Below are 27,893 nucleotides of genomic sequence, written 5' to 3'. Positions count from 1 at the left end.
AATGATCTCATGCCCATTTCTGAGAGGAAATCAACTCACTGCAGGCAGCAACTCTCCATCCATCAAGAAGAATCCCTCTGGCAGCACATGCATGTACATATGAGGATAATGCAGCACACATGCAGTCTTCACTCTTCTCACAGTTACAAGTGTCATATATACAGTCCTACAATGATTGGAAAAGTTAAAAACAACTTTAAAACAAAAAAGTTTAACCCTTAGGCACTGTTCATCATTAAATCATCTTCCAGTTGATCCCGGTCAAAAGTGACCGAAAACAATAAACGTGTAATTTTTTTAACTGTTATGATAGAAATGTAACAACTCTAAATTCAGTCATGTAAAAGCACTAAAGTTGTGCATTTTGGGTGGGTTTTTGGGCATTTAGACCTTTTTTATTATTATTATTTACTCATTTATTTACCTAGATGACCTTGAACTAGGAGCTTGAAAATGTACTTTTTGTTTTAATTTTTTTAATGAATATTTTCTCAAACACTGAACCAATCCTCATAAATTATATATCCTTTGAAAGCTTAAAGTCTCAAAAATCAAACTGTGCTGTCCATTTAAAAAATAAATAAAAGCCAGATGAAATTCAAAGTATAAACACTAGATGGCTGCAGAGAGCTACTTATTGTAAATTGGTATATGTCTCATCACTGTCACGACTGCTATGTTGATTGGAACTGCACCCAAGAATTTCACACACCATTGCACTTGTGTATATGGCTGTGTGACAATAAAGTGATTTGATTTGATTTGATTTTGATTATTCATCTCTGGTTGACGAGAAGATGATTTCTAGATTTGGTCACAAGTTCTGCATTTAGATATATATTTAAACATTATCAAAGACTACTCTTACATTTTAGCATTTTGTATGATTTGTTTGAGTTTATTTTGTCAGTTTTTTTCATACCTGAAATGAGTAGAATAACAAGTTATAACTAAATTTATCTCTGGTTGTAACCAGACTCTTGATGTTTGTTAGTCTCACCCATTCATGTCTTTGTGCATTCATGTCTGCATTGTGGCTTTTTTATATAATTAATAATGATAAAAAAAAAAAAAAAATCAGGTTTTTTATGTTTCCCATTCATTTCCTATAGCAGTCACTTTGGACCTGGAACAGTACAAGTGTAACTTTTTTTGATCGAATCAACTCCAATTTCTTTGTGTGTGTTCAGATATCAAATGGACGAAAAGTCACTAAGTTTCGTACCAATCAGATAATGGAAACCAGTTTTATTAAAGAAACAAATTGATTTCGGTCAAAATTGACCGAACTGTGCATGAGGTTTAAAAGAATGAACATAATTTTACTTACTGCTTTGTAAACATCAGGGCTGATTTCAGAGTGACAGGGGGCGAACACACCCGAGGGGTCTGACAGCAGGGAACACCAGTGCTGGGCATATTTTTCTGTGTAGCAAAAAGTATTTGTGTAGAAAAATGATCAGTCCAAAGTTGTAAGGACAAACTGTTGGCATATCATGGATTTTGAATGCAGTGTGCAAATTACACAATGACTTTCAGGTGGGGCAAGAAATGTCTATCAATTTTCAGGGTACAATCTGCTTGTCTTACGCAACCCAAATTGTCTTTCGGTGCCCCTAGTACAGTTAGCCAAATGTCAGCTATCCAAAACATTTTTGTGCTATGTAAAACTAATACAGAGATATTTCTGTTTTGTCAATGTTCTGATGTTCATAATTCGCACCCTAGTCGCATGACAAAAAGAGAGTAAATTCACACCATTTTCAGTGCTCAGACTGCAGGGATGCTCAAAGCTTCTTCTAATATCAGGGCAACTTGCTCTTGTCTTCCAGGTGTTGGCAAAGTCCACCGCTGTTCCTTCCCTCAGTCCACCGATGGTTGTAAAGTCATCAGTCTCAATGTTGTTGAAATTGCCACAAAGACCTGCAGAGGGTTTTTTTTTTTTTTTTCTTAAATTAATTCATGTAGGACATGGGTAGTTGACATGACATTTCAAGCAGTTTCAGCAGTGTCTTGCTGTGTGACATGCTATAATGTACCAACAACAATTTTAAACATATTAGGTTACATGTTTAGTATACTTCTAAAAATTCATTCATCACACCCAGTGACAATACAAAGACAGAATGTTTAACTTCATTTAATGCTGCTTTTGTTCTGAATATTGCACAAGAATGTTTAAGATCAGTGTGTTTATAAGAAGAGGTGTGTTAAAATAAATACCGCATGTTTCTCCTTGGTACACTGAATCGACTGTCATGTAGAGTTGCATTAAGGGTACAAGCTGGATCTCTAGACGAAGCCCAATCCAATGGGCATGAATGATAATGTAGAATGACGAGGGCTTGAAAATGCTCACCTCAGCTGAAAAAAAAAAAATATATATATATATATTTTTTTAATCCATTCATCATATAACTTATCTTTAGTTAATGATCACTAACCATAATTTGATTACCTTAACATTTAACAATATTCAACTTTATCTGATATTAATTTCATAATATGATTGTTCTATTTAGTTCAGGTACGTTTATGCATATTCAGCTATATTTGTGTGCTTGATTATTATTTTTTGAAAACTTGTTTTTTTGTTTTTTGTTTTCTAAATTTACCCTTCTCAGGTTTGTTGCCTACCTGTAAAAAGTGGCAGCTGGGTAATTATTCTGTTGACCTCAACATTTCCACTTGAATCCACTTTGATCACCTGTAGTTAAAATAGAAAAACGATTGGTTTGAAATGTTCATAAGATGCACAGAGAATGCTGCAGTGACATGAAGAGTGAGGGCAACTTGATCAGGTTCAGTAAACTAATCATTTATTGAACTTTTTCATTGAAATATTTTTTTGTACTTACAAAAGCTCCATCAAACAATGCCAACGTTATTGTCTTCAAACAGGTCTCGGATTCAGTCACACCACATTTCACCAGGTCTCCATGAACTGTGAAATCTGTGCCTGTGCATTGCTTTCAAATAGAAGGACATATTGATCAGCTGAGTAACAACTTAATTAGTGAGTAATAAAAACAATTTGAATTTGCAGTTTTGAAACTGGAAATTGCAGTGCCAACTATGAAGGCTACAACTGCAGTGTGTTATGAAATATTTTATTTAGCATAGCTACAGCTTTCAGACATTTTAAGAGTCCAAACATCTTTTGGGGTCATTGTATGTAATGTAGTTGTCTTATAGAGATAACTGCCTGCCAGTTAACATACTTTGGAGAGGACATAAGAGCAGTCTCCGTGAAAAGTGTAGGCTTTTCCATCAAATGTTGTAATATGGGATCCACCCTCAACTGAGCATGTATGAGGGCAATCCTTTTCATTGCAATTCCACTGCCCCTGTGCACAGGTACTAAATGGGAAATAATAAGGTAAATTTAAAAATATACTTTGATTGTTACAACATTCCATCTTTTTAAGCATTTTTAAATAAAGAAAATAATAACAGGAGTAAAAGAGCATATTCAATCAAAAGTGTTGGGAAGTGGAGGCTCACCATTCTCTGCAGGTAGTGGTGTAATTCTCCCCAGGGGCGTATGTTTTATCACCAAGGACACAGGAGCATTGATTAATGGGTATACAGCCAGTGTTGGTTATATCATCAAAAACAGTGCCTTAAAGAGAGAGAAAAAAACACATAGCCATTGGTTCATTGAAATGTTCCCTCCTTTTTTTCTGTTTTTAGAATATAATCTGAAATTCACAGTGAAGTGTGTTTCAGTGTTCATTTACTTTCTCCTATCCCAGCTTAATATGCGAAGTCAACTATAAGTAAGCCATGTGTACAGTTAACATAAAGCGAACATAGAAGATAAATGTAGATGATAGATGAAAATGGTGTCAATTAAAAGCGCAATCAATGCAATCACTAAATTACTTTTAGATGGTGATACTTCCAGTAAGGAAAACCATGATAAAAAAGACTGTACCAGGAGGGCAGAAGCATCCATCAATGCAGTGGTGTTCACACACTTGCCCTCTTTCATGGTTTGTACAAGTGTCAGTACAGGGATTTCCACACTCGTGGTACACCATGCTTTCTGGACACGGATTTGCTGCACCAATCAAAAAGAAGGGACATACTATTGAGAAAGCATCAATCATTGAAAGAAAAGACTCTAAATACAGAATGCTCAAACTGTGACACAAACAATAACAAAGGACTGAATACTGTAGGTGCAAGTAGCCATCAAACACAAAGAACCCCTTTAGCCCATAAGTGCAGAAGTCTATTATCTACTGTATAATCTATAAAAATTTAAATAAAAAAAAACCCACACAGACACAGTTCATGAAATATAACCAAAAGGTAAAAGTGTACATTTATGTGACTCTAGCGCCACCAATAGTCAAATTAATACATTTTTTAATCAATTAGTACTGGTGTGCTTTTCAGAGTTTTGGTCCCAATTATGTGTTTCTACCATTTGTGATAAAAAATAAAATAAGATAATATGCACAACAATAGCACTTCGTGTTTGGACCTTTAATAGGCACTAAGAGAACATGGGCATGGCATACTCACGGCAAAAATATTCTGTTCTCCAGTCTGCAGGCCTGCCACCTGCATGTATACACTGTCTAGAGTACTCGGCAATAGACTTGCACAAGCAGAAGGATCCAGAGCTGTTGCAATGGCACATATCTTTCATACAAACTTTGACAAAAGGATCGATGGAGACCAGACTTCTGCAATCATTGAACACTGTACTGGAGAAGATATCATGACAAAAACGCTGTGGGGAAAGAGAAGCAGCATAGAGTCAAGCAAAATTATAGCCAATAAAGCAGTAAAAAAAAGCAGGTACAGATGATCCGATAACTGAGTTAAACACTTCTAACGGTCATTGGGTAATTTTTGTTTGTTTGTTTTTTGGGGGGGGGGTTTTCATAAAAAAAAAAACAACTAAAAACCAGGCATTTCTATAGGAAAAATTAAGCATTAATTAGTTAATCAAACCTAACTGGATTTACTTAAATAAACATATTACATAGTATGTATTTTATGTCAATTCTGAAAATGTCCATATGTTTTGTTTGAGTGCACTGGGTGGAAAGCTTTGCACATACACACACACCCACACACACAGTGGTGGATTTAGGCATGGGCGACATGGGCCGGGGGTGGCACGGACCCAGGGTGCCATACAAGCTAGAATTTCAATTATGTTAAATGCAGTACATTAACATATGGAGGTAACCATGTACAATAAGGTTTGATACGTGAACATTAGCCTACCTCCTGTCACCTTGTACATTGCTAAACAGTCCAGTGGTGTGGTGTGGACAATTCTTACCTCATCTCCACAGTTTTCATCAAGAGATGTTTTGTCTTCCTCACAGACTTCTGTTGGACCATCCATCTTCCAGAGGTTTCCAAACTCAGAAATAGACAGCGTAGCTCCTAGAATGAGAGGTGTATTTATTGTTTTTATTTGACAGACAGATATTTGCCTTACAACCTAAGTTATTGCCTTTGTCACCATGAAAAGTAAGAAAGAGGTCAACATTGTTAATAATACCATCACTGATGAATTCATTATAAAGTTGGATTCCGTTGAAGTCACCGCACAGTCCACATGTTTGGTTTTTGTACTTTTCATCTAACTTGACCTGAAAAACACAAGAAAAGACAATTATATCAGGCCTGTATTATGTTCAAGTAGGAGGAATTGGTGGTGCTTCATGGCACATTATGGCTTGTTTAGGGGTCTCCTTACCATGAAAGCATCATCTTCATTCCACATGGCTACTAGCCCTAAAACAGCCTTGACTGTGATGTAAGAATTCATTTTCTCAATGAAAAATCCAGGACTGCTAAATGGAAGTGTCACTCTACAGAAAGAATGAATAGAGTGTCAGACATTTTTCCACTCGAGTCCACTTCGAGAATGGCCTGAAAAAAATACTATACAATTACAATCACTTACATTTGGCCCCCAACATTGACGGAGCCTTTGGTGAGCTCTATAACTGCTCCCTCTAGTTTTAAAATGATCTTGCTGATTGTTGGTTCATTGTTGACCACCTGATGTCTCAACTGGATGTTGAAATCTTCATAGCTATTCCGACAGTCTGAGGTCAGAATGTAGTTACAGGCGGTTGAGAGTTGGAAGTAGTCCCCATCATAGGTCTTGAAATGGTAGTTACCCCAAGTGCTACAAACCAGATCATTGTGTTGTGAACCCAATCCTGTTAAACAACAGATCTAGTTAGTTCATGTTTTAATGTGGCTTGTGAAGAAATTCTAGATTTGAAGGATTTCGAGTTTTTATACCTGAAATCATGTGTGTTGTCACGGCTGGAAGGATATTCATCGTTGTGAGAACCACTGGGAAATTTACAGAAATCTTCATCAATTTGGAAGTATGGACAAGTGCATTGATTGAATAAATAATTTACATGAAGCTAAAACTTTTTTTGTTGTAGTAAATATAAAGAATTGCAATAATTTACATTTGGGTTGTTGACACGTCTTGCGGTATGACATGCTATTCGCCATCACTTTGGTAATGCTTTTATAATTTTTATTCATTGTAGTTTTACAAGCTCATATTAAATGAACTACTACATGGAATATTTGTACTTATAAAAATTCATTCATTCACACCCAATTTAAAATGAACTAGTGAAGACAATCAATGTGATTTAAAATTGTGGAAAAAATTGTGACCAGTTACAGGACCGAAGATACACACTTTTCCTTACACTTTTATAGAAATTTTAAACTAAAATATTAATGTTGGTTAAAGAAAAGAAAAGGTACATGAATAAAGTATGTTATGTGTCAACAAACAATTGTATTATTGCTCTTATCTCGTAATTTTTTTACTCAAAGTTATATTCCCCTTTAAATTATTAGAATCATTTCTGCCTTTAACAACGATTATATAATTAATTATTTAATTATTATTTCAAACATAACATTGTATAATTATGTATCATTGCACATATTATATAATTAAGTTATAACCCTATTCATTCCACCAATTTAAACACATTTATTATTCTTACAAAGAAAATAAGCAATCTTACAGGCATTGTACAGTATTTAAAATTAAATTAAAAATTAAAAAGTATTTGGAAACATCTGTTGCAAATTTGTCTTACCGGTTTGTGTTGCAGCAAGCCCAATGGATAGTGTCATACATATTAGCACTCCTCTAGATATTACCTTTAACATTTCCATGGTGGTTTGTGGAGTGTCAAACTCACCACCGGTTCAATGAGAAAGACACACTCCTATACTCAGAGCTTTATACCTCTTGATGGGGACATAAGAGTCAAGTAAAGGTGGGGCCAAAACCATGTTTATCTTGAATGACAGCATAATCTAAAATTTACAGTAGCTGACAGATTTACATACATGTTTTTTGAGTAAACTAATAAATCAGGTTCATATCTGAAACTTGAAAAATATGACATCATAAAAAAGAATGAGAAAAAATGCATATAATACAGTCAGCTGAAATGTGAAGCTAATGGATATCATATATTTTTATTAATCAATATTCAATCAGCGATTGAAAAAGTTTTCTATATGCATCCTTTCATTCATGTCATCTTAAATATTTAAAATTATGTTTCCTCACTAATTGCATACCATATCCCAATAGAATGATTACTGATAGTCCATTGCAGTGCCTTTGTCTCGTTACAGGCTTGTTATAACATGATATAACATACATGGACTTTAATGGCTCTCAAGTTGGAGAACACTTCAGATTTAATACTATTTCTAAGCCATGCTAGGAAGGAAACTCTAGGAAGGAAATTACGTTTATACTTACAGTAATTATAGTTATTTAGTAAGTTTAGATAATTTTATTAGGATATGTTGAAATTAACATTAACCAAGTTTAAAAAATGCTGTAAAAGTATTTTTCATTGTTAGTATGTGAAATATTGTGTTAAAAATGTTTATGTATACAACCTTATTGTAAAATGTTGGTTACACTCTACAGTAAGGTTCTATGTGTTAGTAAATTAATTAGGTACTGTGAACTAACAAAGAACAACATTTTATGACAGCATTTATTAATGGTTAGTGTTGTGTATAAAATACAATTGTTAGTTCATGTTAATTCATGATGCATTAACTAATACAACTACATACAACAATACTAAAACTTATGAGTATGTGTTAAAATTAACATAAAAAATTAATATGCACAGTAAAATTATTGTTTATTGTTAGATCATGTTAAATAATGTAGTTAACTAATGTTGATGAATACAACCTTATTGTAAAGTGTTACTCAAATGTTACCAGTAATTATAGCTTTGTACCTTAAATATTAATGATATTAAGTCATTATAATTAAGCTATATGGTATGTAGATGTCAAATTGAAAAAGATCATTTATTTATTTTTTATTTTATTTATTTTTTAGCATGCAAGCTTGCAATAATTTTAATGTGCTTGAGATTTTGCCATGCCTTTTCTGTAATACAAGAGGCTAAACAGAGTGATTGTGAAAAAATATGTGGGGTAGAGTACTTTTATTGAACTGATGATGAATAAATATTGAGTTCTATCCCTGATCCATTCTGTGAACAGTAACTACATAATACACTAATCCTCAAAAGTAACTTAACCTTCTGAACACTCCCTTACAAAACATGAAGCCACTTTTGTCTAAAGGAAGGAAAGTTTCTCTGTAATAGCAATTACTGCTTGCGAATATGATGGCGATCTTTCTCAATTCCCGGGTTTCAGCACTACTATAGCACACCCCTTTAGTTCCAGGGAATAAGTTAGCGGGAGACGGCATACTGTGTTGCAATAAATAGCTCTTTATTTACATGGAGTCATCATGGAGTCGCAAGCACTTATTTCTATTACAGAGAAACCTTTCTTCCTATAGACAAAAGTGGCTTCAAGTTTTGGGGGTGTGGTCGAGCACTGGTCATACGCTTTTCCAGGATCTGTATCCTGATCATAGGCGGTTTCAGAGACACCTTTCTCCCATTTAAACGAAAGTGTAAGAGGTGGGTAGGTGTTTGTGGAGGAGGGGGTGTGGTCAAGCGCCGATCTGTGGAGAGTGAGGTCTGGGAAAGTGGTTAAGGATTTACACCTGTGCTAACACCTGTTTGTATTTTCAGTGAGCTGTGGTTGGAGATAAAAGGGGAGGAGACAGTGGCAGAGGGGAAAAAGAGTAATGCTGCAGCCACTGTGTGTGTGTTTAGAGTGTTTGCTGAAAAATTATTTTGTAAATAAAGAGCTATTCATTGCATCGCAGTATGCCGTCACCCGATTCCTCATTCCCTGGAACTAAGGGGTGTGCTACAGTGGTGCTGAAACCCAGGAATCGAGGAAGATCACCTTCATGGAGTCCTTGGCACTGGCCAAAATCATCAAGACCATAGCCGGCATCCCGGCATCAGAACAGCACCGTCACCGTTTTTGGTTCTCCTTCGCCCAACAGCTCCGTGACGCATGTTGGAGGTGGTTGCTGGCTGAGGACTGCAGCGCTGATTAAATCGTCAACCTGGTGGTACTGGAGCATTTTGTTGACAGTCTGCCTAAAGGAACAGCGGAGTGGGTCCAGTGCCACCATCCGGCGTAGCTGGAAGAGGAAGTCCATCTGGCAGAGGACCACTTGGTGGCATATCTGGGGCCGGCGAATCCTGTTCTCTCTCTCCAGCTCTCTCTCCTTCTCTCTCTTCCCCTTTCCCATCCCATACTGTTCCTATCCATACCCCCTGGCAACGGGGGTCCATTTCCCTGAAACCTGCTCCCTAGACCCATGGTATTTCTACTGCTCCGAACCCCTCTTTCTCTGTTCCCACTCCCCACCAAATTGGTGAATCCGGGGCCGCAGGTGTGGGGGTAAGCTCTGGGCCGGTGTGCTGGTGCAGCAGGGAACCAGGACATATCAAGGATCAATGCCCGGTGATGGATGTGGGGGCTTGGGTCTGGGTCCCCAACGCATCACAAGCTGCCTCCGATCGATCAGGGACATACCGTATAGCAGTGAGAATCCAAGGGGGTACATACCAAGCTTTGGTGTATTTGGTTTTAATCAGACTTTGATCCAACAAAGCTTGGTTCAGGGTGAGGCTTTGGGTACAGCATGCCAGGTGAAGGTGAGGTGTGTGCATGGGGATATACACAAATAGCCTTTAGTGTCTGTTACTGTTCAATTCCAGGGACAAAATCATAGAATAGAGGAGGCAGTAAGTCCCCGCCTCACCCATCTGCTGATTTTGGGTAAGAATTGGCCAGCATTTCAGACATTATTGAGGAAAAAGTGTGCAGATGGGTGCTGCAATAGTGTAATTCGGTGTGGGATGCGTTTCCTGGGCCATCGACATCAGCTCCACGTCAGAGAAACCCGGAGGGAAGCGAGGGCTCTGCCCCTCTGGAGCAGACAAGAGATGAGTCTCTCAGGGATGCCTTTGACCAAGTGAGATCATTGATGGGCAAAAGCTTCAGCCCAGTGTTGCACTCTCCAGTCCCTACTTTTCAATTATTAAAGATAGGTTGTATCAAATGACGCAGGACACTCAAACAAAAACAGATACAACCCAGTTATTATTTCCGAAAAGCCACCAGGAAATGGTCTTCCAGGCAGCTTATTATAACCCGATGTCAGGACATTTAGGGTAAGATAAAACACTGAACCATCTCTTGGCCCGTTTTTATTGGCCGGGCATTCACGGGGATGTACGCAGGTGGTGTGCTACATGTCACAAATGTCAGTTGGTGAACCCCCAGCCACCCCAAAAGCACCATTGCGCCCTCTTCTGTTGTTCGAGGTCCCCTTCGAAAGAATTGGCATGGACCTCGTCGGGCCATTAGACTGAACGGCATGGGGGCATCGCTTTGTATTAGTCTTGGTGGATTAAGTGTCATTCTTCAAAATCATCTGCCGAGTTGGGATTCCGAAAGAGATCCTAACTAATCAGGGTACCTCGTTTATATCACGTACACTTTATAAATCATTGGGATTAAGTCGATCAGCACCAGTGTTTACCATCCTCAGACAGACGGCCCGGTCAAACGATTTAATCGGACCTTTAAAAACATGGTTGGGAAGTTTGTACACGAAGACTCACGAAATTGGGGTAAGTGGTTTGAACCCCTGTTATTTGCAGTAGGAGTGGTCCCTCAAGCCTCCATGGGGTTTTCCCCATTTTAATTACTTTATGGCCATAAGCCTGGGGCATCTTAGACGTTCTGAGGGAAAATTGGGAGGAGGGACCTTCAGAGAGTACATTTACATATTACATTTATTCATTTGGCAGATGTTTTATCCAAAGCGACTTACAAAAGAGGAACACATTGTAAGTGAATCATCTTAAGGAGACAGTTGTACGAAAAGTGCTGTATTACGTAGTAATAGTAAGAACGATATTCAGTACATTCTGGACCTGAGAGAAAAACTCCACACATTGGGGCAACTAACACAGGAGAATTTGCTCCAGGCAGTGTTGTAGTACTTGAGATCGGTCTTGATCTTGACACCGGTTTCGAGACCACTTTTTGAAGGTATCGGTCTCGTCCCGGAATCGACCACATTTCTACTCGGTCTTGTCTCGGTCTCAGACAAAGAGGACTCGGGATTTTATTTTAAGATCGGTCAAGACCACAACTGCGGGGATATCACTAAATTGCCTGTGTATTGTCTGATTTATTTGTTAACATCATTACTGTGATTAGATGTAAAACTTCCTGCTTCAAATGCAAGCAATAACTTGACTAATTTCTAATTTGAAATTGTTGTTACTGTTAACGGCTGTCACCCCTCCCCTTCCCCCTTCACACGCACTCCAAAAAAGTGAATGCAGGAAACGGGAGAAGAAACTGTGGCTGTCTGAGAGATGTCAGCCAAGTCTTCTGTAGTACAATTTGGCTACCTAAACCAGTGTTTCCCAACCACTGTACCCACTAGTGTACCATGAAAGATTGTCAGGGGTGCCATGAAAAATTATCAAATTCCTCAAAATAAATAAATACTGTTTTTTTTCTTTTTTTTCCCCGGTATTTTAGTGAAGGCATAGAGACGGTAGAAGAGTTTTAAAGTTGCCAATTCAGTATATTTTCCATTACAAAGTATTTTATGCAACCAGTTTAAATATTTTGTCAAACTCTAGTCTGCTGTCAAATGCAACTCCTCACATGACCACAAAATGATGCTTCATCATCTTACTTGTAGTAAAAACATTCAGTAAGTGAACCGAATGAATTAATACAATACAACAGGTGTATTGTTTTACTCAAAGACTGAAAGCTGTTTATTTGTGCACAGCATAGAGTTACAGATGTTATGAACAGATGTGGCTTACTTGTCGGGTTTCTCTCATGAAACATAAAAAGAATATGAGAAACTGTTACATACGATTACTAAAAGCAAATTGGCCTGTTTTATACAAGTCCAAAAAGACCGTGATACGATGTGTAAATTCGGAGAAACTGTAATCTTCACGGAGCACGTTTGACATCTGAATCAGTGAATGGAGGCTGGGCGGCTGCTCTCGGGTGCTAGTGCCTGCTGGATTCAACCTCTGTCAGTGCGACTTATGTGAGGTTTTTTTCTCTATCAACAATGCGATTTTGACCCGGTGCGACTTATAGTCAGGTGCGACTTTATTTCTGGAAAATATAGTAAATAAATAAATAAGTAAAAAATGTATTTGCTGTGCCATTGCAAGAATTATTTTTCAAGATCAAATCTACAAATTGGAAAAGTTTTTCATTATCCAATTAGCACTCTTGGCATATGAGACCTCATTATACAGTATACCTATGTGACTTGCTTTCTTTGCATATCTGAATTTCAAATATTACACTACTAAGACAGACAGAAAACATTGACAAGTTCTTGAAAAGTAAAACTACTGACGATGGTTATGTGGGATAGTGGTGTGCCATGGGATTTTTTAATCGTAAAAAGTGTGCCGTGACAGAAAAAATGGCTGGGAAACACTGGCCTAAACCACAAAGAGTTCATCTGCAAAAAAGCATCCAAAAAAAAAAAAAAAAAAAAAACATACAGCAGTATGTAAATTCTGCAATGTAATGCTTACCGAGACGGTTGGGACCCCATCAGATTTTAGCGGCACTTAGAAAGGAAGCATAAAGAAAGATAAGCTAAGTGTAGGTGATGCTAGCAAAGCTAGCTAGCTAACATTAGCAATCTGCCATTTGCTGCATTCCATTCAACTCTGAAAGTAACTATATTGTTTAAGAAATGACAGAGAAAAATCAAGACTTAAGTACTAAATAATTGTTTAATATATTCTGTACTTAATGATGGTTTATAGGGGAAGAGTCATCCAGAAAACCTGATGTGATGCTTAAACAAAAATGATATTGTTTTAGGTGGATGATAAAACTTGGAAAAGGAGTGCTGAATAAAGATGGTTAAGTTGATTTCAATTCCTTAGTGTTTGTTTGTATTTGTTTGCTCAAAGAAAACAAAGGAAAATTCACACACATACAATTCACCTCTGCAATGCCTTTGGATTATTTTATCAGGACATTTCTCATGGTACACTGATACACACACACACACACACACACACACACACACACACACACACACACACACACACATATATATATATATATATATATATATATATATATATATATATATATATATATATATATATATGGCAATAAAAGAAGTGAATAAAGAGGAATCTTTTTTTTATGGGAATGTGGACCTTTCAGATCAATTTGAGGAGTGCCTATGGTTTGCATGTTCCACATTTTATCTTAAGTGTGTCATGCAGTGTGGGACTCGCACTGGTCTGGTCTTGGTCTTGACTCGGTCTCACCCTGCCTTGGTCTTGACTTGGTCTCAACCCCTCAAAGTCTTGGCCTTGTCTCAGTCTCGATACACTCTGGTCTTGGTCTTGACTTGGTCTCAGTTTAGGTGGTCTTGACTACAACACTGGCTCCAGGCCTAGGAACGGCAATCCCGCCTGTATAACAGGGGCACTCAGCTATGAGAATTCTCACAGGGAGATAAGGTCCTTGTGTTATTACTCGATTAATCAATTTCTAAATTGTTAGCCAAATGGCAAGGGCCCTTTGAGGTCACACAGCGAGTTGGGGAAGTCGACTATGAGGTAAAACAGACAGATAGAGGTGGAGCATGTCAAATTTACCACCTGAATCTATTTAAACCAGCTTTGATGACAGTCCCAGAGAGGGTGGAGCTAAGATCAGAGGTAGAATTAAATTCAAACCTGTAGAGACTATCTCTCACCGTCTCAATTCAATGAGGTTCCCAGGTTGCAAAAGGGGTTTTCTGATGTGTTTTCGCTTCTACCCGGTCGTACGAACCTCATAGAACACCACATTGAGATGACCCCAGGAGTGGTGGTATGTTCCCACCCTTATCGGTTAATGGGACACAAGAAAAAAGTGTTCCAGGAAAAACTCATGGCCATGCTCGATATGGGGGTAATTGAGGAGTCCCAGAGCAACTGGTCCAGTCCAGTGGTATTGGTCCCTAAGGCCGGTTTTGTGTGGACTATAGAAAAGTTAACGTGGTGACTAAATTTGACGCTTACCCAATGCCTCACATTCATGAACTGCTCGACTGGTCAAGTGTGGCTCACTTTTATTCTACACTGGATTTAACAAAGGGATATTGGCAGATCCCCTTGACTCCCATGTCCTGAGAAAAAACAGTCTTTTACCCTTTACCCTTCCATTTGGGCCCTGGCTACGTTTCAGCAACTCATGGACAAAATTCTCAGCATATCCAGCATCTGAGGGCCGTCCTGAGATCGCTGACACAGGCGGGAATTGATAAGACAGCAGCTATTGTGGCTGGTCCGAGACCCAAGACCAAAAAGAAGATGAGACAGTTTCTGGGGCTGGCTGGTTATTATCATAGGTTTGTACCTAAGTATTTGGATGCCACCAGCCCGCTGACCGATCTCACTAAAAAGGGAACACCCGATCCGGTCCAGTGGATGGAGTCATGCGTGGAGCCGTGCGTGGAGCGTGGATCACTCGTTGGTATCTGGCACTTCAGCCCTTTAAGTTTGAGGTGGTCCACAGGCCGGGGGCACAGATGGCTGTGGCCGATTTTCTCTCTCGGAATGGGGGGAGTCGGTGGCAGGCAGGATGGCTCCCCAGTCTGAGTCAGTTGGTGGGGGTATGTAGAGGAGGGGGTGTGGTCGAGCGCCGATCTAAGGAGAGTGAAGTCCAGGAAAGCTGAGTGGTTAAGGATTTACACCTGTGCTAACACCTGTTTGTATTTCCAGTGAGCTGTGGCAGCAGAGGGGAGAGAGAGTCGTGCTGCAACTGCTGTGTGTGTGTGTTTAGGGTGTTTGCTGTAAAGCAAAGAGTTTTTTTGTAAATAAAGAGCTACTCATTGCAACGCAGTACGCCATCTCCCGCTTCTTCATTCCCTGGAATTAAGAGGTATGCTACAGTGTTACCTTAAGGAGATGACACCTAATTACTTTCATTGGTCTAACCTAATGTAGTCAGGCTGATGCAGTCAAATAATATTATATACACAATAATTTCAATAATAGTATGTATAAAAACTAGTTAACTTAGATGTTATTACATGAAGCACATTTTAGGTTGTTTGACAACACATGTAAAACACCAGAAAAGTGATTAATAATAGCCCATGGCTGTAATGTCATATTCAGGAAATACGATGTAAGCCCAAAGCAGAATTTTTTGAATTTTTCTGATTGAATTGGCTTTAAGTTGACTTAAAACAGTCAACTACACAGCAGCAATTTCTTGTAAATCTTACAAGTCACCCTCAACCTCCAGGTTTATGCCTTGTCAGAGGTTGTGTGCATAGCCACCAAGCCTATGAATAGTGTTTGTTGAAAAGGGAGCTCCGGGTGGCATGTTTTGTCACTCTGTCCGTCATAGTTTACTATAGGTGGACCCTTACTTGTATGGTGTATTATTTCCCAAGCACAAAGTAAATAGATGGAGCTTAATATAGTCTGTGGAGTAATCTGGATTCAGGATGCTGAAATAAAATCAATGGCGTAATTCAAACATGCATTGCAATGATTGATGTTTTGCTATGACATGTTATATGCCAAGTAAAGATTCAATTGAGGTGATGGAATTAAAAAGGTAAAATCTTTTATGTTATGGTCACTTTCACAATACTTAATATACATATACATAAGGGAGGGAACAAAATATACAGTTTTCCTAGTCATGTCCCATGAATATCTAGTCACTTTATATTTCAAAGCACATCATCAGACACCAAAATGATGATATACTACCAGTTTGGTCTCTTGAATGAATATATGTTTTTCTCATTATCTTAAAGATTTTTTTTTTTTTTTTTTTTTTTTTTTTTAAGGCCAATGCTTAAATTGTATCTTATATTTTAATTAAGAAAAATTGGAGTTGGACCAGAAATGAACAGCCATCAAGTGTCCAGAAAACACGAGAACTCCTTTAGTACTGTTTAAATTGCATAACAAGATGCACCTTGTTAAGTTGGTAATCTAGGCAAAGGGTGTATTTTATAAGCTAAAATATAAGATAGTTTTGTTTTGTTTTTTATGGTCAATACAAAATTCCCTTTTACATTATATACTGTAAATTAAAGTCAGTGTATGATAGGCTATTTGATGTCAGTTTCCAATGTGACAACATACCCCATGTAAACATCCTATTATTATGCTTTTCAGAAACATTTTAAAAGTTAAACAATTAATGAATTATTGAAAGGTAACATACAAAAATATTAAACCATTGTTTTGGCCAACAAATATTGTAACTGATAAATTGTATATTTATAAAGCTTAAAAAACATATCTTGATTGTATATATGTACATTTTATAGTTGACCCTAATCTGAATGTTTGCTAGTTTGTGTTCACTTGTTTACCTAATAGCCATAGAAACAATATAAAGATGCTAAAATTTTAGTTTGGAACATTGAATTATAATATTTATTTCTGTTCCTCCAGACAGAACTGGTGTAACTGAGCCTCCTTGCACGCACATGCTTTTTCAGCTCTGTCCACAAATTTTCTATCGGATTGAGGTCAGGTTTTTGTGATTGCCACTCCAAAACCTTGGGGGGGGGGGGGGGGGGGGGTTGGGGGTGCGGTGGAGTTGGTGGTTGCTTGACATCATTTTCTGGAATTTTCCAAGCTGCTTAAAGGCACAGTTAACTTCGTGTATATAACTTCTGACCCACTGGAATTGTGATATAGTCAATTAAAAGTGAAACAATCTGTCTGTAAACAATTGCTGGAAAAATTACTCGTGTCATACACAAAGTGGAGGTCCTAAACGACTTGCCAAAACTATAGTTTTCTAATATTAAATCTGTGGGGTGGTTAAAAAAGTTTTAATGACTTCAACCTAAGTGTATGTAAACTTCTGACTTTAACTGTATATATATATATATAATATTTTCGTATTTCAATTTCATAAAATTCCATCAAACTGGATTGTATAATTTTTAACTAAATTAAATTAATAAAACTTAAAATATTTCTTTTTTTTATTTTGTTTTGTTAAAGATTGCTCAGTTTGATGGAGTTATGGACTTGAATGTGTACATCTTTTTTTTGAGTGTACCCATAAAAGAAAAAAAAAAAAAAAACAACCTAAAAACAAAAAATTTCAGTGGTGAATTTTGCCTATATATATATATATATATATATATATATTAGGGCTGTTGATTTAATGCATTAATTCGGTGCGAATAATTATATAACAAAATAACGTAATTAGTCATGTCCCCAGATCGTGATAAGGAATATTCCTTCAATTTTAGCAACTGAAGCTTTAAGTACCACCTGTTTTCTCCAAGTGGCAGTAAGAGAAACTTCAGCTGTTTGGGCAACGCGGTTATACAGAGAACAAACCACACTCACCAACAGCAGACATCACAAGATGAGAACACGTTCTTGCATTCAAACATAGCTTGATGGAGCACAAATACGAACGCAGGTATCTCAAGACGTGTTTTTCTAAGCTTCAAACTATGTTGAAGTTGACACAGTGACCTAAAAATGGTATGTTTATGACGCAACGCAAATGAGATGCTCCAAAAGCGTCTGTTGCAGGTGTGCATTGATGCATCCTTAGAAAAGCCCTCATAATAAATCTGTCTCGGACTGACTGACGAATTCAATTGCAAAATGGATTGTGTGAACTGTAGGCCAATGATAGGCAGATGACATAATTCAATAATATGAATTATGTCATATTATTGAATTAACAACAATTATCTTGAACAAACAATTAACATTACATTGTTTACAGCATTTATTAATCTTTGTAAATATTAGTTAATAAAAATACAATTGTTCATTGTTAATGTTAGTTCATAGTGCATTTACTAATGTTAACAAACACAACTTTTGATTTGACTACAGAGAGGTCCCACGGGGGAACAAGGTGTGGTCTAGAGGCGTTCAACCTCCTAGCGCCTCTCAGGAACCTGATGATCAAGTCATGCTTCCCCAAGTACTTACCATCTACTGCATCATGATGAGCCGTAATAGCGGCTACATACACCTTCAAGGTGGAAGGGGACAGCCGCCCCTCCAACCTCTCCTGCAGGAAGGAAAGCACCAATCCGACTGCACATCTCTGGGGGGTCTTCCCATCGGGAAGAACACCACTTAGCGAACAGACGCCACTTCAAGGCATACAGGCGCCTCGTAGAGGGAGCCCTAGCCTGAGTGATCGTGTCTACCACCGCGGGCAGTAGGCCACTTAAGTCCTTCGCGTCCCATCCGAGGGCCAGATGTGGAAATTCCAGTGGTCTGGTCGCGGGTGCCAGATGGTGCCCCGTCTCTGAGAAAGAAGGTCCTTCCTCAGGGGATTTCACCAGAGGGGGCTGTCGCGAGGAGCGTGAGATCCAAGAACCATGTCTGGGTGGGCCAGTAGGGTGCTACTAGGATGACTTGCTCCCCGTCCTCCCTGACCTTGCACAGGGTCTGTGCAAGTAGGCTCACTGGGGGAAATGCATACTTGCGTAGTCCAGGGGGCCAGCTGTGTGCCAATGCGTCTATATCAAGAGGTGCCTCGGTCAGGGCGTACCAAAGCGGGCAGTGGGAGGATTCCCGGGAAGCAAACAGGTCTACCTGTGCTCGACCGAATCGACACCAAATCAGCTGGACCACCTGAGGGTGGAGTCTCCACTCTCCTCTGAGGGTAACCTGACATGACAGCGTGTCCGCTGCAGTGTTGAGGTCACCTGGGATATGAGTGGCTCGTAGCGACTTGAGGTGCTGCTGACTCCAGAGCAAGAGACGGCGAGCGAGTTGTGACATGCGATGGGAGCGTAGGCCACCTTGGCGGTTGCTGTGTTGTCTTCCGGACCAACACGTGCTTGCTCTAGATCAACGGCCGAATCCTCCGCAAGGCGAACAGTACTGCCAACAACTCTAGGCAGTTGGTGTGCCAATGCAGCAGTGGGCCAGTCCAAGAATCAGCGGCTGTGTGCCTGTTGCCAACGGCGCCCCAGCCCATCTTGGAGGCATCTGTTTTAACCACGATGCATCTGGAGACCTGCTCTAGGGAAACCCTTGCCCGTAGAAATGTCAGGTCGGTCCAAGGGCTGAAGAGGCGGCGACAAATCGGCGTGATGGCCAAGTGATGTGTCCCATGGTGCTATGCCCATCTCGGGACTTGAGTCTGAAGCCAGTGCTGAAGCGGTCTCATATGCATCAACCCGAGTGGTGTGGCCGTCGCTGAGGATGCCATATGCCCCAGGAGTCTCTGAAAAAGTTTAAGCCTTCAGACAGTTCAGCATCGACTGAGCACGTTCGTTCATGAGACACGCTGTCATCGAGACCGAGTCCAACTCCAGACCGAGAAAAGAGATGCTCTGAACCAGGGAGAGCTTGCCTTTTTCCCAGTTGACCTGAAGCCCCAGTCGGCTGAGGTGTCCAAGCACAAGGTCCCTGTGTGCGCATAGCAACTCTCGAGAGTGAGCTAAGATCAGCCAGTCATCGAATGCGGATGCCCACTTCCCTTAGGGCTGCCTCCGCAAACTTCGTGAAGATGCGAGGGGACAAGGACAGGCCGAAGGGGAGGACCTTGTACTGGTATGCCTGGCCTTCGAAAGCAAACCGCAGGAAGGGTCTGTGTCGAGGTAGGACCGAGACATGGAAGTACACGTCCTTCAGGTCTACCACCGTGAACCAATCTAAATGTCGGACGCTCGCTAGAATGCATTTTTGCATCAGTATCTTGAACGGGAGTCTGTTCAAGGTCCTGTTCAGTACTCGCAGGTCCAAGATTGGTCGCAACCCACCGCCTTTCTTTGGTACGATGAAGTAAGGGCTGTAGAACCCTTTCCTCATCTCGGTTGGAGGGACAGACTCTATCGCGCCCTGCGTGAGCCACGCGTCCAAACTCCGGATGAGGGGGACCAAAGGGTTAATCATGTCGGATGTACCGGCGGGTGGGGCCTCGCAGCGGGGTGGAGCTTGAGGTGCCACGTCGAGGGGACTCGAGCCCCGTGGCCGTGCTGAGTCGAGGGACATCAAAGCACTTACCTGGCTCCTGTTGCCCACCATGAGATTGGCCGAGGAGGAGGGAGGAGGAGTCTCGCCCCAGAGGTCCATCGGCACTAATCCTGTGTGGGGGTATTCCTGCCACAGCTGGGCACCCAGGGGCAGGGGGTCCGCTGCTGGAGCGCCAACCCTGCCAAAAAGGAACAGTGGACAGCGGTCAAGACGACATCCGTGCACACCGGACATGTGACCCAGGAAACAAGGGAATTGCTCTTTTGCTGAACCTTTGGGTACCGCAGCCTCTGGGGCATGTGGGGAAAAAAGAAAAAATAGATTCTCCTCCCGGCCCTCCACCGGGGGATGGAGTGGTCTCTGCACCAGCTCCAGAGAGATGGGTCTCCTTGCCCCTGGGTCGCCCATCGAAGCCTTCCTAGGGTTCTTGGCTGCCGGCCATGAGATGGGGGGCTTCTGCTTCCTGCGATGGGCTGCACGCCGCGGCCGGGCCATGGGGGCGGGCTGTGGCGGATGTTGCTGCAGGGAGATGCCCTTGGCGATGAGCAGACGGGGTGCAGGATCTTGAGCCGCACCGGGGCAGGATGTGCTTTATAGCCTCCGTCTGCTTCTTCGCCATCGAGAACTGCTGGGCAAAGTCCTCGACGGTGTCGCCAAACCTGGGAGATGGGGGCATCAAGGAACCGTGCCTTGTTGGCCTCTCGCATCTCTACCAAGTTGAGCCAGAGGTGGCACTCCTGGACCATGAGAGTGGACATTGCCACTACATTGACATAACGTCGAGTGCGTGACAGATAGGGAACTTATTGTAAATTGTTACCGTCTTTTTTTATCTTTACTCGAGTGCTACAATAACGTAATGAATTGTAATGATCTGTATTATAATTTTTTATAATATATACACTGTATTTTATGTATAATTATTTAAATATAACTATTTATAAGTATTTAATCATTATATATTGAATTATTGTTATTTGAGGGGCTTTCTTAGCAAAAATTTATATATGTGATTAATTCAATTAAAATATAGGCTATACATTGCTTAAAATTGCCAGAAAACTGAATATTTCATACAAATGTGTACATTACAGTCTTCAAAGACGCCTCACATGTCCTATGCTGACAGCTTCATTGAATTCTACCCGCTCAACACCAGTTTCAAATTTTAATAGCAATTTTTCACATTATTAATGTCCTGACTATACATTGTGATCAATTGAATGCCACTTTGGCAAATAAAAGTACCAATTTCTTTCCATAAGAGCAAAATCTGTACATTATTCCAAACTTTTGGCCACCAGTGTATATATATATATATATATATATATATATATATATATATATATATATATATATATATATATATATGACTGCAAAATTATCAGTTTCTCTGGATTTACTATTTAAAGGTATGTGTTTGAGACAACATTGTCTACTGGCAACCTTTCTCCCAAATTCCAAATAAAAATATTGTCATTTAGAGTATTTATTTGCAGAAAATTACAACTGGTCAAAATAACAAAAAACCTTGAATAATGCAAGGAAAACAAGTTCATATTCATTTTTAAACAACACAATAATAATGTTTTAACTTAGGAAGTGTTCAGAAATCAATATTTGGTGGAATAATCCTGATTTTCAATCATAGTCTTGGCATGCTCTCTACCAGTCTTTCACATTGCTGTTGGGTGAATTTATGCCCCTCCTGGTGCAAAAATTCAAACAACTTGGCTTTGTTTGTTGGCTTGTGACCATCCATCTTCCTCTTGATCACAATCCAGAGGTTTTCAATGGGGTTCAGGTCTGGAGATTGGGCTGGCCATGACAGGGTTTTGATCCGATGGTCCTCCATCCACACCTTGATTGACCTGGCTGTGTGGCATGGAGCATTGTCCTGCTGGAAAAACCAATCCTCAGAGTTGGGTAACATTTTCAGAGCAAAAGGAAGCAAGTTTTCTTCCAGGATAACCTTGTACGTGGCTTGATTCATGCGTCCTTCACAAAGATGAATCTGCCCGATTCCAGCCTTGCTGAAGCACCCCCAGATCATCAAAGATCCTCCACCTGGTCGTCTAATGGTTAGACGGAGACCTGGAGAGGCCTTCAAGCCACAGTGTCTCACACCCAACTGTGTAATTTGGTGGAGGATCAGTGATAATCTGGGGGTGCTTCAGCAAGGCTGGAATCGGGCAGATTCGTCTTTGTGAAGGACGCATGAATCAAGCCACGTACAAGGTTATCCTGGAAGAAAACTTGCTTCCTTTCGCTCTGACAGAATGGAAAAAAAAAGAAAAATGTTTTTCTCCTGCTGGATAACATTGCATGACCAGCATTCAGCATTCAGATCTATTGATTCTTAGTTTTGAAAATGACGTGACTGTGGCGACATTTTTGCAAACAGATACAAGTCATGCGCTATAGTACAAGTGTTTAGATATCATAAAATAGCATTGTGTGGTGAAAAACAGTGCGAAACAGTAAGTGTTTATGAACTGATAATCTGCCGTTGTACTTGTGATTTGTGTGAAAGTGAAAAAACGGCATTGTTGTTGAAGCACCTCTTGTGATCATTTCAGCAAAAATGAAATTTTTATTTTTATAGTAATTCTGCTCAAGTATTTAAGCAAGTCCACTGCCTAAAAACAACCTGGTCTCATAAAAACACATTTCTAAACAAAAAAAGAGTGGAAAAATTAGGTGCCCCAATGCTCTAGTTATTATTTGCATATTGGCTTATATGTCAACGACAAGTTTGTTATATCAGTTTAAAAAACATCGCCTTTCAAAACTTGCTTTAAAAATATAAGTTATGACATTAGGACTTGTTATTGAATTAATTACGTCATTTGTCAACTCCCTGTTGAAGTTGTTCTAGCAAATCAGCAGATGTCCTCAGCGTGTGGTGTAGCATTTTGAAGCTGTTAATCATTCATTGAAGCATTTGGTTTAAATAATTCTACGTTTCATAAAGGTTTGTTTCCCCCAGTACTAGCCTAGATAAATACAAATATGGAGTGACTATTTGCGCCCATGTGTAATTAGCATCTACAACACGTCACAGATATTTGCACCCCAACAGTCTAGTAGAAATATAGAAATTTACAACAAACTGCATCGTAAGTGTTGCTGCAGTGGCGTGGGGCATAAGGCAAGGCAAGTTTATTTATATAGCTCATCTGAACACATTACACATATTGAGAAAAAGTTATATAATAATAAAATAAAAAGAATAAAATAGAATAATTAAAATGAAAGAAAGACAAAAGCAAAATGATTCAGGGAAATCAATAAGTGCAGCACAATGCTCAGTCAGAAAATGCACAGCTAAACAGATGTGTTTTCAGTCTGGATTTAAATGTGGCTACTGTTGGGGCATATCTAACCTCTTCTGGAAGCTGGTTCCAGCTGTGGGTGGCAGAATAGCTAAACGCTGTCTCACCTTGTTTTGAGTGAACCCTCTGTATGTCTAACTGACTTGATCCTAATGATCTGAGAGGTCTGTTAGGTTTATATTCAATAAGCATATCTGAAATGTATTTAGGTCCTAGGCTATTGAGCGATTTATAAACGAGTAATAGTACTTTAAAATCAATTCCAAATGTAACTGGAAGCCAATGCAAAGACCTGAGGACTGGAGTAATATGCTCAGATTTTTTGGTTCGGGTGAGAATCCTGGCAGCGTCATTCTGAATGAGCTGCAGGTGTCTAATGGTCTTTTTGGAAAGCCAGTTAGGAGTCCATTGCAGTAGTTTACCCTACTGGTGATGAATGCATGAACAAGTTTCTCTAAGTCTTGACTGGATACAAAACATCTAATTCTGGCTATATATTTTAGATGATAGTAGGCTGATTTAGTTATTGCTTTGATGTGACTACTGAAACTAAGGTCTGACTCCAAAATGACACCAAGATTTCTTGCTTGATTTTTTGTGTTTAGGCCCTTGGAGTCAAGGTGTGTGTTCACCTTTGGAATTTCGCCTTTTTGCCAAATACAATGACCTCTGTCTTGTCATTGTTTAACTGAAGGAAGTTTTGGCACATCCAACTGTTAATTTAATCAATGCACTGGCACAGAGAGTCTACGGGGCTGTAGTCATTTGGCGATAGGGCTAGATAGATCTGGGTATCGTCTGCATGGCTATGGTATGCAATTTGTTTCTTTTTCATAATTTGGCCTAGTGGGAGCATATACAGGTTGAACTGGAGCGGTGGCAGAATTGAGCCTTGTGGGACTCCGCACGTCATGGATGTCCACTCAGATTCATAGTTGCTTATGTTCACATAGAAACCCCTCTGTTCGAAATATGACCTGAACCAGCTGAGGATCGTCCCAGAGAGCCCTTTCTTCCAGTGTTTTGCCATCAATTTTTCTGTCTCAAAATCAGACATAGTGACTAATTTCTGAAGTTTTTGTGGTGGGTGCTGTGCTGTGGTGGTCAGTGCAACATGGGGACGAGCTGATCGCCATTCTAATATCATTGATCTTCTTCATGAAAAAAGATGCAAACTCATTGCATTTTCTGTCAGAGAACATTTCACAGGCAACCTGTGTTGGGGGGTTTGTTAGTCTTTCTACAGTAGCAAAAAGAGTGCGGGTGTTGTTTACATTGCTGTTAATAATGTTTGAGAAGAAGGTCTGCCTAGCTGCTCCAAATTCCAAATTGAAAGCATGAAGGCTGTCTTTATAGATATTATTATGGACTTCAAGTTGTGTTTTCCGCCACATTTGTTCTGCTTACCTGCATTTTCTTTTCAAGTTTTTCACTGCTGTTGTGTTTCTCCAAGGTGCTTTATGTCTGCCAGTGATCGTCCAGACCTTTACAGGAACAATGCCATCAACAGCATTTTTAACTGTTGAGTTAAAGTTATCGAGGAGTACATCAACACAGTCTGCGGATATACTCGGTTTCAAAGATATAACCTTGATAAATTGCACACTAGTGTTCTCATTTATGTACCTCTTTTTGACAGAGACAGATCTAACTTCAGAGGTTGGAGAAATCAATATTTAAAAGAAAACACAGAAATGGTCAGATAGCGCAATGTCCTTAATAATAGTGGACGAAATGTTCAGACCCTTGCTAATAAGCAGATCAAGAGTGTGTCCGCGATTGTGTGCGGGTCCATCTACATGTTGAGTCAGATTAAAAGTGTTTAAAACTGTTTTGAGTTCTTTGGCAGTGTTGTGTTCAGGATTATCTATATGAATGTTGAAATCCACAGCAATAACAAAACAGTCAAATTCAGAGGGAGTTGCATAACGTAACAATTTACCTTGTACCCGGGTTCGATTCCACTATTGTCCCATTCCTTTTGCCATCCTGTTTCCAATATTTGCTTTAATACTACAAATAACAATAAATCAAAATGTATATAAAGGCAGTTTTACTATAGATATATTGTATTGTAGTAACCATGTTTTTGGAAGAAACCATAGTTTTAATGCAATTAACAATGGTGTTACTACAGTAGTATGCTGTTTAATATAGTAACCATGTTTAATTTTGTGGTTACTATGACTGTAATACAAAAATACCATGATGCTATTGTTACTGTAGTAAAACCATGGTTAAATTTTGTAAGGGAAGGTTAGGGTTAGGTTAGGTTTAGAGGTTGTTGTAGGGTGTCTGTGGACTCTAAATAAACACAATAAACGAGCTGCAGTGATGCTCCTATACTGTATGTTCGTATTTAATTAGGGGTGCAAATAGTATCTGCCACTACTTGCACTGAGGAGTAAATAGCATCTACTGTAAAAAATCTAGACATTTTTTTTTTTAGATTGCAAGCACTTTTAGAAGAGAGGAAGAGAGATCTCTTCAGCTGCCTTTTACTGCCCTCTACTGGCCCTCCATGAACAGGCAAAGTTGCTTAAAGGGAGATACAGTACTTAAGTTATGTTTATGTGCATTTATTGTATGTTAAAAATCTATGATCAAGGTCTAGAGCAAGGTAAATATTCCAATCAAGATTATGTACCATTCATCATGAAAACGACACCAACCACTTTTATTCAAAATGGCTTTTGCATTTGTCAAAGCATACTTTTTATCACACAGACTGGGTGGTATTCACTAAAGGGAATTGGCCATTTCTTGCCATGGCACTTATTACTTATATAACTTTCTATGTTATATTATTTCAGCTGGCTTGATTACTTATAAAAGGGTTTAATCTAATCATTGGTAATGTTGCTTTAGAAATGCTTGAAAAGGACAATTATCAGGTTGTGAGGAGCCTTGGTTGTAAAAAGAGATAATTAGGTGTCAGATTTAAAATGAGGATTAGCTTTCATAGATAAAACCCATATTGTGACCAATACAGAATAACTGGAAGAAATCAATTCCACTCATTTTCATTCAACGTATGAACATTTGATGTTGAATTTGTAAGGCAAAACAACAAGTTTTGGCTTTTCTATTTTAAAAATAACAAAGAATTCACAGTGCACACAAAAAATAAGGTTAACGAACGACTGCGGTTTGTATTGGCTTTTATTGGCTTCTGTGGTTTGAACTCCTAGTAAAACCTTTACATGCAAAGTTCAAACATAAACACTTCCCTGCTGTCAAATACATGCACTATATACTGTATATACACAAACTAAACTGACAAATACAGTCTTGAAACATTTAGACTGGTGTGCTGTATTTGTTTTGATTTGAAAATGACAGAATCGTAGTGCTGCGTGTGAATAAAGGATCATGAAAAAATACAGCAAGATCAAATACATTATTTTGAGGATTTAAGTGATGTATTTGGACTACAATGGGGAGGGAATTATTTTCTACACTAAGAACAAAGAGACTCTCATGCATAAGGGTTGCAATGATAAATGCAATAGAAACGTTGAGGTCATTCCATTGTAAATGTGCTTTAATGTTCACATGTGATCGGGCTGCAGTCACAAGACGTTGATTATAATGGGAGCGTTCTAGTTTTTCCATGTTGCTCGTTTGCAGTGTATTTACCATCTGCATTGCAAGTGAGCTGTGGGACATGTAACAAATCTAAAATGATACCAAATTACAGACTATGCTTTTGACTTTTGTTGTGAAGTTTTTATTCGAGTGCCGGGTACTGTTTCTTAAGATGAAACATAAAGCAAGCATCTGGGCATCACACTGATTAAAACTTGCGCATTAGGATTTTTTGTGATTACTGATAGGACTAAAGACTAATTTAAGCATCTCTGATTCTGTTTCACTGCTCAACGGATATTTCTTGGATACGTTAGATTGCTTAACCGCTGCAAAAACGTTGTAAATAGAAACCTTTGACACAACAGGAGAAGACTTAAAGGAATATTCCGGGTTCAATACAAGTTAAGCTCAATCGACAGCATTTGTGGCATAATGTTGATTACCACAAAAGTTAATTACGACTCGTCCCTCCTTTTCTTTAAAAAAAAGCAAAACTCAAGAT

At 39.3% G+C, this 27,893-nt stretch overlaps 1 protein-coding gene across 1 annotated transcript in view; it reads right to left on the bottom strand.

Moving 5' to 3' along the window:
• The window catches only part of LOC127440249 (mucin-2-like), a 35,788-nt gene extending 26,100 nt beyond the window's left edge, over window positions 1-9,688 (bottom strand). The window contains exons 1-16 of the mRNA XM_051696742.1: window positions 9,510-9,688; window positions 8,862-9,043; window positions 5,939-6,200; window positions 5,729-5,843; window positions 5,531-5,621; window positions 5,306-5,412; window positions 4,534-4,744; window positions 3,938-4,063; window positions 3,505-3,622; window positions 3,222-3,360; window positions 2,859-2,969; window positions 2,638-2,707; window positions 2,224-2,364; window positions 1,759-1,923; window positions 1,331-1,425; window positions 40-166 (exon numbers count right to left, since the gene is read on the bottom strand). Of these exons, the coding sequence (XP_051552702.1) occupies window positions 40-166; window positions 1,331-1,425; window positions 1,759-1,923; window positions 2,224-2,364; window positions 2,638-2,707; window positions 2,859-2,969; window positions 3,222-3,360; window positions 3,505-3,622; window positions 3,938-4,063; window positions 4,534-4,744; window positions 5,306-5,412; window positions 5,531-5,621; window positions 5,729-5,843; window positions 5,939-6,200; window positions 8,862-9,043; window positions 9,510-9,688 (2,239 nt within the window). The remainder of the gene's footprint in view (window positions 1-39; window positions 167-1,330; window positions 1,426-1,758; window positions 1,924-2,223; window positions 2,365-2,637; window positions 2,708-2,858; window positions 2,970-3,221; window positions 3,361-3,504; window positions 3,623-3,937; window positions 4,064-4,533; window positions 4,745-5,305; window positions 5,413-5,530; window positions 5,622-5,728; window positions 5,844-5,938; window positions 6,201-8,861; window positions 9,044-9,509) is intronic.
• Window positions 9,689-27,893: the final 18,205 nt, after the last annotated feature.

The sequence above is a fragment of the Myxocyprinus asiaticus genome, chromosome 1, assembly GCF_019703515.2.
Source record: "Myxocyprinus asiaticus isolate MX2 ecotype Aquarium Trade chromosome 1, UBuf_Myxa_2, whole genome shotgun sequence".
Taxonomy (NCBI): Eukaryota; Metazoa; Chordata; class Actinopteri; order Cypriniformes; family Catostomidae; genus Myxocyprinus; species Myxocyprinus asiaticus.
Note: the sequence above shows the minus strand (reverse complement) of the source record. Positions and strands in the feature narration are given on the sequence as shown.